General features: G+C 46.3%; 1 protein-coding gene across 1 annotated transcript in view; it reads left to right on the forward strand.

Moving 5' to 3' along the window:
• ESYT3 (extended synaptotagmin 3) overlaps window positions 1–12525 on the forward strand; it is a gene marked incomplete at its 3' end in the record, with an annotated part of 33365 nt that overhangs the window by 14088 nt on the left and 6752 nt on the right. Inside the window, exons 5-16 of the mRNA XM_084265597.1 lie at window positions 49–115; window positions 708–797; window positions 2167–2222; window positions 4726–4846; window positions 5751–5924; window positions 6433–6515; window positions 6967–7015; window positions 7647–7736; window positions 8915–8977; window positions 9095–9163; window positions 10452–10517; window positions 11825–11911. Of these exons, the coding sequence (XP_084121723.1) occupies window positions 49–115; window positions 708–797; window positions 2167–2222; window positions 4726–4846; window positions 5751–5924; window positions 6433–6515; window positions 6967–7015; window positions 7647–7736; window positions 8915–8977; window positions 9095–9163; window positions 10452–10517; window positions 11825–11911 (1015 nt within the window). The remainder of the gene's footprint in view (window positions 1–48; window positions 116–707; window positions 798–2166; window positions 2223–4725; window positions 4847–5750; window positions 5925–6432; window positions 6516–6966; window positions 7016–7646; window positions 7737–8914; window positions 8978–9094; window positions 9164–10451; window positions 10518–11824; window positions 11912–12525) is intronic.

Genomic DNA, 12525 nt, shown 5'->3' on the forward strand with positions numbered 1-12525 from the left:
AAGTTCTCAAATTGCAAACTGTGGAATAATATGAGAATTTTCTTTCAGTTACATCGGGGACTGTGAGATTCACATGGACATATCCAAATTTAATCTTGGAGTGAAAGGCATACAGGTGTGTGCTATGGTAATCCAGGTAACGTGGGGCAGGAGGTAGCATGTCCCAGTGGGGAGGTCATGGCACTTAACTGGGAAACCACCAGCCAGCAGGCTTGGAATGACTGGCTTTATCTCCTTGTGTTTTGGCTGGGGAAACGATGCCTTCCTTGGAAAGCACCTAAATACCACTTTTAACCTTCCTAGTGTGACTCTTAAACAGGGTCAGTGCCAGAGCATTGAGCTTCTGCCACTGGAGTTCAGAGGGGCTATGTGTTGGTAGAGAACTTCAAAAGACCCAGTTCAGGGTGTTCATAAACTGGTTTAGATTAGACCAACAGCCTGCTCATACTGGGTTAGAAAACTATTAGGTAGATTGCTCTATTGTGTAGCTGCCAGGATAGCGGGGAGATTCCATAACCTTAGAAAACATTGCCCATTATCAATAGCATTGCTCTGGGGGGAGGGAGTTATTCTTGATATTGAACTTGTAGTATGATGATTTCAAGTGGGATTTTAAAAATTGTCTCCATCACTGACTAGCTCACAGTGTTGAAGCTGCATCCTGAACACCTTCAGATGTGGTTTTCCTTGGTCTGTTCTGTTTGCAGTTGTATGGGACTCTGCGGGTGATACTGGAACCTCTTCTAGCCGACCCGCCTTTTATTGGAGCTGTGACCCTGTTTTTTATGCAGAAACCGGTGAGTCAGTAGTGAACGGGGCTCTGCAGCCTCCTGGGTCTGTCTGAAAGCATGGAAAGTTCTTCAGTGAGTGACACAAGGTGTCCATGGCCGGTAACCCAAACTGCACGGCTGTGAAAGCTCCGCAGTGAGGGTGTTTGAAGCAAATTCTGCATTGTTCACTGCTCCTCTCAAACCCTAAGAGGAGGGGACTGAATTTGCCCTGGTCTTTTATGGTAGTGCCTAAAAAGTTACTTGCTTCGCTCTGAGTGGGAGGACTTGCCGATGGTGATGGCACAGCAGCCGCAAGGCAACTGTAGGCCTTCGCGGCAGGGATCCTGCCAGGTGGATTTCACATCTTCCCAACTGTAGATTTTAAATGGTCATCTTGGAGACTATTTGTAGAGTCATAGAACCACAGAGTGGTTTGGGTTGGAAGGGACCTCAAAGACCATCTGGTTCCAAGGCCAGGCCATGGGCAGGGCCACCCTCCACTAGCCCAGGTTGCCCAAAGCCCCATCCAACCTGGCCTTGAACACTGCCAGGGAGGGGGATGCCACAGCTGAAAACTTATGCCAGTGCCTCCCTGCCCTCACAGTGAAGGGTTTCTTCCTAATATCTTGTCTAAATCTCCCCTCTTTTAGTTTAAACCCATTACCCCTTGTCCTATCACTACAATCCCCGATGAAGAGTCCCTCTCCAGCTTTCAATCATGGTCATGCTTTGAAAGCTTGCCTGTTTGAGGTCATGTGCCTTGTAGTTGAATTGTGGTTTAATAACATAGGAGAAACCTTCTGGTCTTAGAAGAGCCAGTTATCTTCCAGCACGCAGCTCTGCTTTGCTTGTGGGTTGTGCTCTGCCAGAGTTCATGGAAGTTGTACATTTTTGATCTTAAACGAGGTGGGTTTTGTGTTTAGATGTAGTAGCATTACTTTAGCACATGAAAAAAACCCCTTCTTGTTTATTGTGTGAATAGATACACAGACTCCTGCAGTCAGGTGGTGGTTGTGAATCCCCCTGCCCCAGGGCATAGGCCAACCCCTAAGTGAAAGGATGAGGAAACAACTTCAAAGTCTAGGTGGAGCTGTCATTTACTATGCATGACCCCAGGGCATCTGCCAGTGGCCACTGCTAGGGGCTGAATGCTTCTTTCCCTGTGCTGACAGGGTAAGTCCCAGTGAGACCCTGGGTAAGTCCCAGTGAGACCCTCATTGCAGGTAAAACAGTTAGCAGGTGTTGGCTTTAATGTTGAGATGCAGCCACCTACTGCTGCAGGTCTTGCTTTCTTTAAACAGCTGGCTTTGTTTTAGGAGCATTTACTCCCCCTTGAAATTCTACATTTGTTCTGCAGTAAAGTTTTTAATAATTTTTCTCCCTGATCTTGTTGTAGCACTTGGAAATCAGCTGGGCAGGCATGAGCAACCTCCTGGATATCCCGGGGATTAAGTGAGTGTCTCCTTTGTTTTGCTTTGTTTTTCTTTAAAAAGCCTTGGGAAGTTGGGATGACCTTCTTCAGTGACCATCAAAGCTGCTCTCCAGAGGGCTGTGTAGGAGGTGGTGTGCTGATATTCTCCCCGTTGTATCTAGCTGTGGAGTTTGTAAAACTGGAGGAGAGGGTGCTTTTTACATCCTGTCAAAATTCCCTCAAGCACATGATTGCACTGGGGATTTAAGGTGGAAATAGTGAATCTCCCAAACCACAACAGGCTGCAAACTAAACACCAAGCCCTTCCATTTCCCCTGTGCTGGTTACTTGCAGAGGTAGGTGAGGTAGCTCTAGGTGACTGGCAGTCTGTGCTCGTGTGTGGATACCTTGAAGTGAAGAAGAGTTGCAGTCCCTCTGACAAACTGAAATACAACAAGTGATAAAGAAAACCATGCTGGACTTACAGGGAGGTGAACATTTCTCTTTATGACTGTCCCACCCTTTAGGTTCTTCAGAAAACGTAGCTCTTCCCCAATGCCTCTTGGGTTGAGCTGCTCCATAAACCTTGCAGAGCGAGGATGAAAATCTTAGTGGTTGTCAGTACTGTAAGTTTCACACTCTTTGTCCAGATTGGAGATTTGGCTTTGCCTTGTATCTCAGTGTAAGGAGAAAGTCTGTTTGAATGCAAATGCAAACACTTCTGCTCCCCTCTCTGCCCTGGCATGGTTTGCAGACTCATAGGAAGTGGCTGACTACTTCAGGTGCCTGTTTATGCATTAAAGGGTCTCTGAACACCTTTGATGTTGAGTGAGAGGAAGCTTTATTCTTTTCTTAATTTCAGGCCGGAGTGGCCTTTTGCCCTGAAGTTTGCCCTGAGAGCTCCAGTTTCTATCAGAGGAATGAATCTCTTCTTCCCTGACGTGGTTTCCTTAATCCTTGCAGGGAGAAGGTATGTAGGTGTTCCAGCCTACAGCCTCTCATATAATTAAGTGCAAATTTGATGTCCTAAATTTTCACTGCCTGGATCTCTCACAGCGATTTGAGCACAGAAACCTGTGCTTGTTCATCAGCACTACCCATGAAAGCCAGGAGCAAAACACGCCTGACCGTGAACAGGCTGAAGTACAGGTTGAACAGGCACTCTCCCTTTCAAATGAATCCGGCTGACTTCAGAGAGTAAAGAAACTGGATGCAGCCATATGTCCTCATGTGCAAGCTGTGTTTAGTTGGGTGTACACTGAGACTCAAAAGAAGGGACAATTGTGTGACCTTCCTGTGGGTTTGTTTGACAGGAAAGCCTGACCAAGGGCTTTCTGGCTCCTGATTTTACATTTAGAGCAAGAGATGACTTTCCTTCTGCATGAATCCAGCCTTATCTGTGACAATTTTGTTGCAGTGTTGCCCTGAGAAGCAGCTTTTGTCAAGAGAATGAGTCTTTCAAGTGTTTGGTGCTCTTGGGTTTTCCTCTCAATATTGTCTTCTGCTCGTGCTGAGTTGTAGTTACAGGTTGAAATCCTCTTGTTCATCACCAGACGTCTGTGATAGGTGTGTACTTCTTTCTGAGGAGCAATAGATCAAATTAGTTGTCCCCACCATACTATAACAGAGCAATTCTAAAGGAAAGATTTAACCTGAAAAGCTATACATGTGTAAGTTTTAAGGAGAGTTCCCCAAACTCCAGGACAGACAATGCCCTTAGTTCAGCCACTGCAATCTTCTGTGTGCCAGAGGGCCAGGTACTTCAAATAGATTTTCCTCCTTAGTGCAAAACATACCAAGATACAGAATCTCATCTTTTACTTGATCTCCCATTAAAAAAAAAGATAAAGTCAAACTCACTTTGTTTTGAATGTTACTGACCTTTGCCATTTTACTGTAAGGTCTCAGCATGTGGCCAAAAGCAGACAGCAGTATGTGCTGGCACCATGTTCTAAGTCTAAAACTAAAGTACCTTGAGGTCTTGAGCCCCCTGTGAAATGCTGAAAACTCCAGATTCCCTCCTCACCTTGTCCATCTCTGGTGTCAGCATTCCCAAGGAACCCCAGAAGGCACATGAGTTTGTATGACTTGTTTGGGGGTGTGACAATCTCGTTGTACAGCTGAAACTCCCGTTCATCATCTGCAACCTGCTGGAGCCAAATTTCTGTCCGCCACCAATGACCCCAGACTGGAACATCCCTGCATGAGAGTGGGCACTGCAGATGGATTGGGAATAAGGATTGAAAGGGATCTTGAGAGGCTGCTCTGTGCTCATCTCTCTGCAGCAGCTCAGCTAGACACGAGTTATTGATAGGAGGCAGCCTGCCCTTCCACAGTGATCCACATCCATCCTCGGTGGCTGGTTCTGGTGGTAACCTGTCCTCTCCGTTTCCTCTTGTTCTGAGCTAAATGCCACAGTTCCTGTGCAGTGAGGGGAAGGCAGGCAGTATCCTTTATCTTGCTCTGTGCCTCAATTCTTTTCTTCTAAAGGAAATGGTGATCAGTTGTAGAGACTTAGGTTGGGGTTTTTTTCCTCACCTGCAGTGTAATGTCCGACTCACTAATTCAAGACCTCATTGCTGCACGGCTGGTTCTACCAAACAGGATCACAGTGCCTCTGAAGAAGAACATGAACATTTCCCACTTGAGGTTCCCTGTCCCACATGTGAGTGTTTTGTTGTTTTGGGATTGGTTTTTTGGGGGTGTTTCCAGTGTTTCCACCTGGTCTGTAGGCTTTCTGTGGGTAATATTTCAGAAATATAAAACCAAATGTTGCATAGTTCATAATCTGGGGGTGTTCTAACATCTATGCATAGCATAAAAAGTCTGTCTAGGTGCTGGGCTCATGTACCAATTTAAACCTTTAGTCTCATTTGTGAATACCACAGATCTTCAGCAAGTAAATGAGCAATGAGTGTCAGGCTATTTAATTTTTTTTACTAATGTTGTGAAGGAGTACAAATAAGGAGCTCAGAGGGTGTAATCTCTTAGTTAAAGAAAAAAAATTAGGAACCCCCTCCCCCCCAAATCTCCTAACTGCCTGGCATATCCAGATCTTCAGTCTCCTTCATTTAACAAATACTTAATACGCTTATTAATGAGGTAAATATAGATGAATGCCAAAGAGATGTTCCCTATTGCAAACTTGTATCATCAAATTGAAGTTGAACGGCCACTCCTCAGTGAAGAACCTGCCAGTGAGTGCTCAGTTCCTCCTTCAGTCAGTGGGAATTGATCTTTCATCTACACTTGATTTGACTGGGGCTGTGGTCCTGTGTGCATATGTATGCTTCTGATTTAAAAATAAATTGCAGAGTATTTCCTATGCAGTTATCTAGATTGGACTGTGCATCTGTTTAAGGTGGGTTTTTTTCCCCTCTAGGTAAATGGTTGAAGAAGTGTTTTAATGCAGCTGTCATTGGAAATACACTGCATCAAAACACGTGTCTTTGCAAACCTGTCACGGTGACTACCCTCGCTGCCTGAAATAACTGGGTTTAGGAGGTGGCGTATTGTAATTAGCCAACGAGCGCATTTTCATGACCAATTCTGTATCTTCTTTTATTCAGGGAGTAATAAGGGTTCACCTGCTAGAAGCTGAAAACCTTGTCCAGAAAGACAGCTTCCTTGGTGCAATCAGGGGGAAGTCTGACCCCTATGCCCTCCTTCGCGTCGGCACGGTGCAGTATCGAAGCAAGACAGTTTCCAGGGATCTCAATCCCATTTGGAACGAGACCTTTGAGGTACTGAATCTTTTGATCTTTCCATCTGTAGGATGCACAGCCGTTTACATCCCTGTGCTTGGAGGACCTTCTCTGCACTGGAGCAGGTGGACTTCCTGGGATTGATTGAGGCATTTTTGTCCCTTAAACAAGTTCAAATTTACATTGCAAACTTGAAATGTCATTTGAGTTGATCTGATTTACATATGTGGGTTTTTGGAGGAGGTGCAAAGCGTTGCTTTAAATATCAATCAGTGCAGCTGCACTCTGCTCTAGCATTGATTCCTCTCTGGTTATTAGTGATACCAGTTTGAGGGGTTTAGCTTGTAGATCAAAGCCAAGAAATCTGGTTTGGAAATATTTCCACCTCTAATCAATTGTATTTGTTATGAAGTTACCCACAAACCAGCAGGGAATGTCCTTAGTGTGCTGTACAGCTCTGAAGTGTCGTTTTCTTGTCCACAGCCCGAGCCTACCTGATCCGATGGGAATGCTTTTTATTTTTAATCAACACATTTTTCTCCTCCAGTTTGTTGTTCATGAAGTGCCTGGTCAGGACTTAGAAGTGGACTTGTACGATGAAGATCCAGATAAAGATGACTTTATGGGCAGGTAAATTAGCATGACCCTCGCTCGGGGTCAGGTAACCTCTGCAATGGGACACCCAAATTATTCATACTGGAAATTTAATATTGAAGGAATCTACATCCTATCTACACCCTTTGTCCAGCTACTGGTACCAGTTATTGGTTCCTAGTGCAGCTAACTTTGACCAAGGAATAAAACAGTCACAGACTCGTTCAGGGAATCCTAAGAAGCTGTCAGAGGTGATGGTTATTACACAACTTGAGATTTTAATTTCAATTGTATTTTAGTTATGGAAGTATTTTGAGAGGGACAGCTCAGCAGTGTGTGTTCCAGCACGCACACACCTGGGTAACGTGCAGAAGTTGTTCAGAACAGATGTGAGCCTGGGCTTTTCTGGTGGTGGTTTCTTCTCCCCACCCCTGCCGTATGCTGTAGGCTGAAATGCACACCGACATGTTTGCTTTTTGTCTTTCAGCTTGCTTATAAGCCTAGTGGATGTAATGAACGACAGAGCTGTTGATGAGGTAAAGATCACAGCTTGTTTCTAAATGTGGTTGGTGGTGCTTCCTTACACGTACTCACTGGTGCCCTCCCTCCGCTACTACACTGCTTCCATGTGCTTCAAGCTGCCTTGCACGCTTGTGCTGTGGTACTTGCACAGAAAGAAAATACCTTTGCTCAGGGAAACCTTAAGTAGCTTTAGAGTAATATTTATAATCAAGCTGGCAACCTCAGACAGCCCTGAGGTTACACTGAGCCAGCAGTGGGATAACGTTTGGTACACACAGGGCACAAGATACCCACATGAGGCTTGTCCAAGGCTACAGATAAAGTTTGGCAGAACAACGATCAGATCTCGTTGTGGTTCATCCTTTAACCCAGCACTCTGCAGACAATACCAGGGTGCTGGTCTTGTGCTGCTGCAGGTTGGGAATAGCTGTGTGCTTTTCATGTCTATGGGTGCCTTGGTTTGGTTTGTTCTGGCCTGTGTTTCTAAGTAGATGGTTGTGCTACAACCTAAGTGGCAAAAACACAAGCTGAGGTGCTCAACCTGCAGTTCATATTGTCTGTTGCATGTAAGTCTCAGGCTGCAACATATACAGAAAATTATTCTGCCTCACAGGTCTCTCATCACTCTTTGTTCTCTCCATTTAGTGGTTTCCCTTAAGTAAGACAACAAGTGGACACTTGCATTTAAAGCTGGAGTGGCTTTCACTAGTCAATGACCAAGAAAATCTGCATGAGGTGAGTGTTTGCTTAAGGGACTCAGATACTCTGATCCCTGTCCAGCAATCAACGAAGTAGCGTGTAAAATTAGGAACCCCAGGCAAGCTCATGGGAGTTTGTTTTGGGTTTGGGTTTTCTTTTTTGTCTGATGAAGTTTGGGTGTCATTTCCTCCACCGCCTCTCCTGAAGAGGAAGGGCGTTTGCCTGCCCCAGGTCTCCTGGTAATTCAGGAGTAACTCGAATCTGGCAGCTCTTTTTGTTTGAATTAGCAGAATTTCATTTGACTCACTGCACAGTGGCGCCTCACAGTTCCCTCCTTAGATAATTTTTCCCTTCCCTCTTCATCTAGGGTCTGTGTAGGACCCCTGTCTGTAACCCATATCAGTCATAAAGAATTACCCAGCGCTGGTGCTCGGTAGGGCCGTGGTTCCCAATGGCATCTTACCCTTCCACCAGAATTGCTTGGATGAAGCCCATCTCCTAGGGCTGCTGTTTCCTCATAAGCAAAAGCATTTGAGTTCCACTGAAGCAAGTAAAATTTGTTTCTGGGCTTTGTTCTGCTGATACGGGATCACTGACGTTGGTGTATGTGTTTGAGCGTGCTTCTAGATGTCTGGTTGCACTGGGGAATCCCACCAGTTCTGCGCTGGAGAGATTGGTGGAAATTTAAGACCAGTGTGGGTCACAGGGGGAAATAGCCAGCCTCTTTTCAGTGGTCTGTGGGGACAGGACAAGGGGCAATGGCTGCAAGTTGGAGCACAGGAAGTTCCACACCAACATGTGGAAGAACTTTTTCACAGTGAGGGTGACAGAGCCCTGGGACAGGCTGCCCAGGGAGGTGGTGGAGTCTCCATCTCTGGAGATATTCAAGACCCATCTGGACGCCTCCCTGTGCAATATGAGCTGGGGAGCTGCTTTGGCAGGGGGGTTGGACCCGATGATCTCTTGAGGTCCCTTCCAACCCCTACAGTTTCATGTGAGTCTGTGAATGGAAAAGACTGACACACCTTCTACTCTGCTTAAAACTGTAGTGCTGTCTTGTCTTGTGCTCCTCTAAATTGCAGGTTGTAGGAGAAAGGTGAAGAGCTGCTTAGCTTTCAGAAACTGCCCTTTGAATTTGTGTTGTGCTTTTTGTTGTCCTTGGTGGGTGTTCATGGGTACCTCGTGTTTTGTTTTATCTTCCCTGGGCTCTGCAGGACAAGAAGGGTCTGTCTACAGCTATTCTGATAGTCTACTTGGACAGCGCCTTCAACCTTCCTGTGAGTACAGACGGCGTGCAGGCAGCCTTCACTCCTCACCTCCCAAACTCCCCTCCCCCTTTTTTTTTTTTAAAGCCTGCAAATTAATTGTTTTTAACTAGTCTCTTCCCAATTCAGAAAAACCACTTTGAGTATTCGAATGGTGAATGTGGAGCAAAGAAGATCAAAAATAACAAATACCTCAAGGTAAAAATTATATTCTTCTCCCATACTTGCAAAACATCATTCAGGATTATGTGGTACCATAGCAACTGAAACTAGCTGTCCTTAAAAAGAAATAATCTCTTTGCTGTCAGAATCTAAGTGACCAGGGATTCAAAACAGTCACTGACAAGCCCACCCCCTCCTGCCCTGGTGAAAGTCTAGTAGGTCCAAGGGGGAATGCACCATGGAAATAATTGATTGTGTGTGGAGTTGTCTTTATTTTTGTTTCAAACTTTGGACAGAGAGTTTCCAGACCTGGGACCAAGTCATGTCACCCTTTCTGCTGCTGCAGGGGTTCTTTCCATGCTGAGCTGTTGTAGCTTGACCTCCTGCATTGGGATGGGAAGAATATGCTTGTTTGGACCTTCCTGTCCTTTGGAGACCTGACCACCAGATTCCTTTCCCCTCTGTCATCCATACCTCCTCTCTCTTTGCTTCTGTTTACTTTTTTCCCCCACAAAATACTGCATTCTGCTCTTGTATGTAAATGGTGGGTATAGAGAAGCTTGTTTTCCTCCCTTTTTTTCTTGAACAAGTTACACACAACCACAGCTCTGAGCAAGGGATAAAGCTTCCTATTCTCTCTGACTAGTTCCCCTCCCCAACACAGCCTTTACCATTTACAAGAGTTATCAGCACTGTGATGCCCGTCGCATTCAAAACCCCTTAATTCCAGATGTGTCTGTGTACAATGGTGTGCCAAGAGCAGACTCTCAGCCTCAACTTCTACAGCATTAGTGCAGAGAAGCACAGTGCCAGAAGCCTGTTAATTGATTCTGGAAAGGAGGAAATGTAACTTGAGGCTGAAAACTTGCTTCCAGCTGCTTTACAGCAAGACATGAGACGTGCAGACCAGTTCTGGGAGTCCACTCTCAGGGTGTTGAGGCACTGGCACAGGCTGCCCAGAGAAGCTGTGGCTGCCCCCTCCCTGGCAGTGTTCAAGGCCAGGTTGGATGGGACTTTGGGCAGCCTGGGCTAGTGGAGGGTGTCCCTGCCCATGGCAGGGGGTTGGAGCTGGATGATCTTTGAGGTCCCTTCCAACCCAAACTGCTTTATGGTTCTATGAAAACTTTATTTTAAATGTGCATTCTTGGTGGTAGACTGTGCTGCACCCTTCAGACATCCTGCATCTGAAAACTTGTCAGGTTTCCAGCAACTTATGTCACATAAGAGTAGTGATTTGATACTGCTCCCTGTAAACCAGAACTTTGTCTTTTTTTTCTTTTCTGCTTTCTTATTTTTTTGTGTGTACATGTGCATGCAATGGCAGAAGATGGAACGAGAACCTTCCTCCTTTGTCCTGCTCACAGTAGGAAACAAGACTCAGAAAAGCAAGGTGAGACTGACTCTTCTACTTTCCTTAAATATTTTCTCTTTTATTGCTGAGTATCTCCTAGTAGTCTTTAGGAAGAGTAGGGATAATAAAGCTGAAGAGCTGTAGCTACAGCGATACCTGCAGAGGCTGTGGGTGGGGGTCAATCAGCATGTGGACAACTGTGTCACTGAGTTGCACTTGATTAGCTGGTGCCTAATTGCTGTACAGGTGTGTGGTTTTGTTCTTGAGGTCATATTGGCCAAGATACCCAAGTTCTGTGAGAGTTGAAGAGGAAAGAATGATAAGACTCCAATCTGGCTCATGCTTTCTCAGGGCAGCATCATTTACATCAAACTGGCAGAGTCTCGTGGTTCCTGTGTTTCACAGACTTACTGAATCTTTTCTACCTTGGCAAGATGTATCTGGGTCTCTTCCACTCCACTTTCAGTTCCTATTTCATTATTTAATCTTTACTTTGCCCGATGAGTATGGGCAACAGCTGCCTTCTGCCCTCACAGTAGCTGCTGTGGCTATTGCCCTCCAGCTAGCTGTGGATGAAGGTGGCCCCGATGTTCTTTTGGCCACCCACCAAAAAGGAATGAATCCTGGTGGCTGCAGACCAGCATACGGGGCTAGCACCTATTTCCTTTGTTCCTTCCACCTGCCCATCCTGAAATTGGGTTCTGTTTCCATTTTTAACCTTTTATGGCTTTCCCTTTTCCCCATAGCATCACCTGCCTCTCCCAAGCTAGGTCCAGCTCCCAGCTTTCCCCTGCTCCTTTCCCCTTTCTGCCAGCACTCACGGCCTGGCAGAGGCAGCTGGTGTACGGAGCAGCCTCAAACACAGCCCCCCCATGGATGCTTTCCAAGCTCTTTCATCCTCAAAGCCGATGGTACTGAAGCTATGCCCTCCTGCCCTTCCCACGAGCTCCACACCCATCAAGCTGCCCCTCTATAGCTTTCCTACCCATCCCTGCTGCAGCTGTGGGAGCTGGCTCTGGGTGCCTGCGGGCTGGAAGCAGCGCTCTGGCCCTCCTTGGGTGGAGAGGAGGGAGGGAGGGGTGCCTTGCTGCTGGTCCAAGCCAACTGCAGCTCACCAGACTTGTTCTTCAGCATTTCCACATCCCACAGAATGTGTTCTGGCTTTGCCAGAGACTTTGCTTCTGCACGCTTCTGACCTGGAAGTTTCACTCTCTCCATACAGTTGGGGTGTAGCATCACTGAATAAAGCAAGGGGGTCACCGTGACCCTCTCTGGTGGTCAGTGACAGGGTATTCTTTGCTGTTACAGAACAAGCTAATGAATATGCCACGATCTTCTTGTTGCAGACCTGCAATTTCAGCAAAGATCCCACGTGGGGCCAAGCTTTCACCTTCTTTGTCCACAGCGCTCATTCCCAGTCACTCCACGTCGAGGTGAGAGAAAAGCCTTTCCTTTGGAGCAAGTGCATGTCTGTAGGAAGAAATCTCTTTCGTGGGTGATGTGATTTCAACACTGGTTGCTTCTGTGTGCTTGATGTGGGGTCCTCCTCCTTAAAAGGTGGATGAAGCACGTGTCGGTGCACAGGCGAGTCTCTGTGAGGTGATGCTGGCATCTGCCTTTCCCTTCACCTCAGTATCTCGCTGATGATGAAGCCCTGTGTCTCAGTGGGGTACATTGCAGTCACAGCCAGTTCTCCAGCTGTTCCCTGGGCTACAGAAGTGGATTTGAACTTAAAAGCTGTATCGAGGCTAAATAGGCTGAACAAGAAGCTTGTAAAGGTATAGACCAATTGTCACCCAGCTGCCTGGGACATTTTCCCCAAAGTCAGTAAGGAAAGTCAAGTAAATCCCAGGGCCCAGTTTTTCTGCTAAGGCAGTTCCTTCTCTGCATAGTTAGAGATGGGATTTCTCCTGCAAACACAGAGATTGGTTACACTCTGGCAGCACCCATTTGGAAGTGACCCTACTTGATAGTACATCCAGAAGAAAATAATCTAATTTTGGTGTCTGTCTGAAGCACCTCCCTGCTCTGCTGTTCCCACCGGTAT

This window comes from Gallinula chloropus (assembly GCF_964237585.1).
Source record: "Gallinula chloropus genome assembly, chromosome: 5".
NCBI lineage: Eukaryota > Metazoa > Chordata > Aves > Gruiformes > Rallidae > Gallinula > Gallinula chloropus.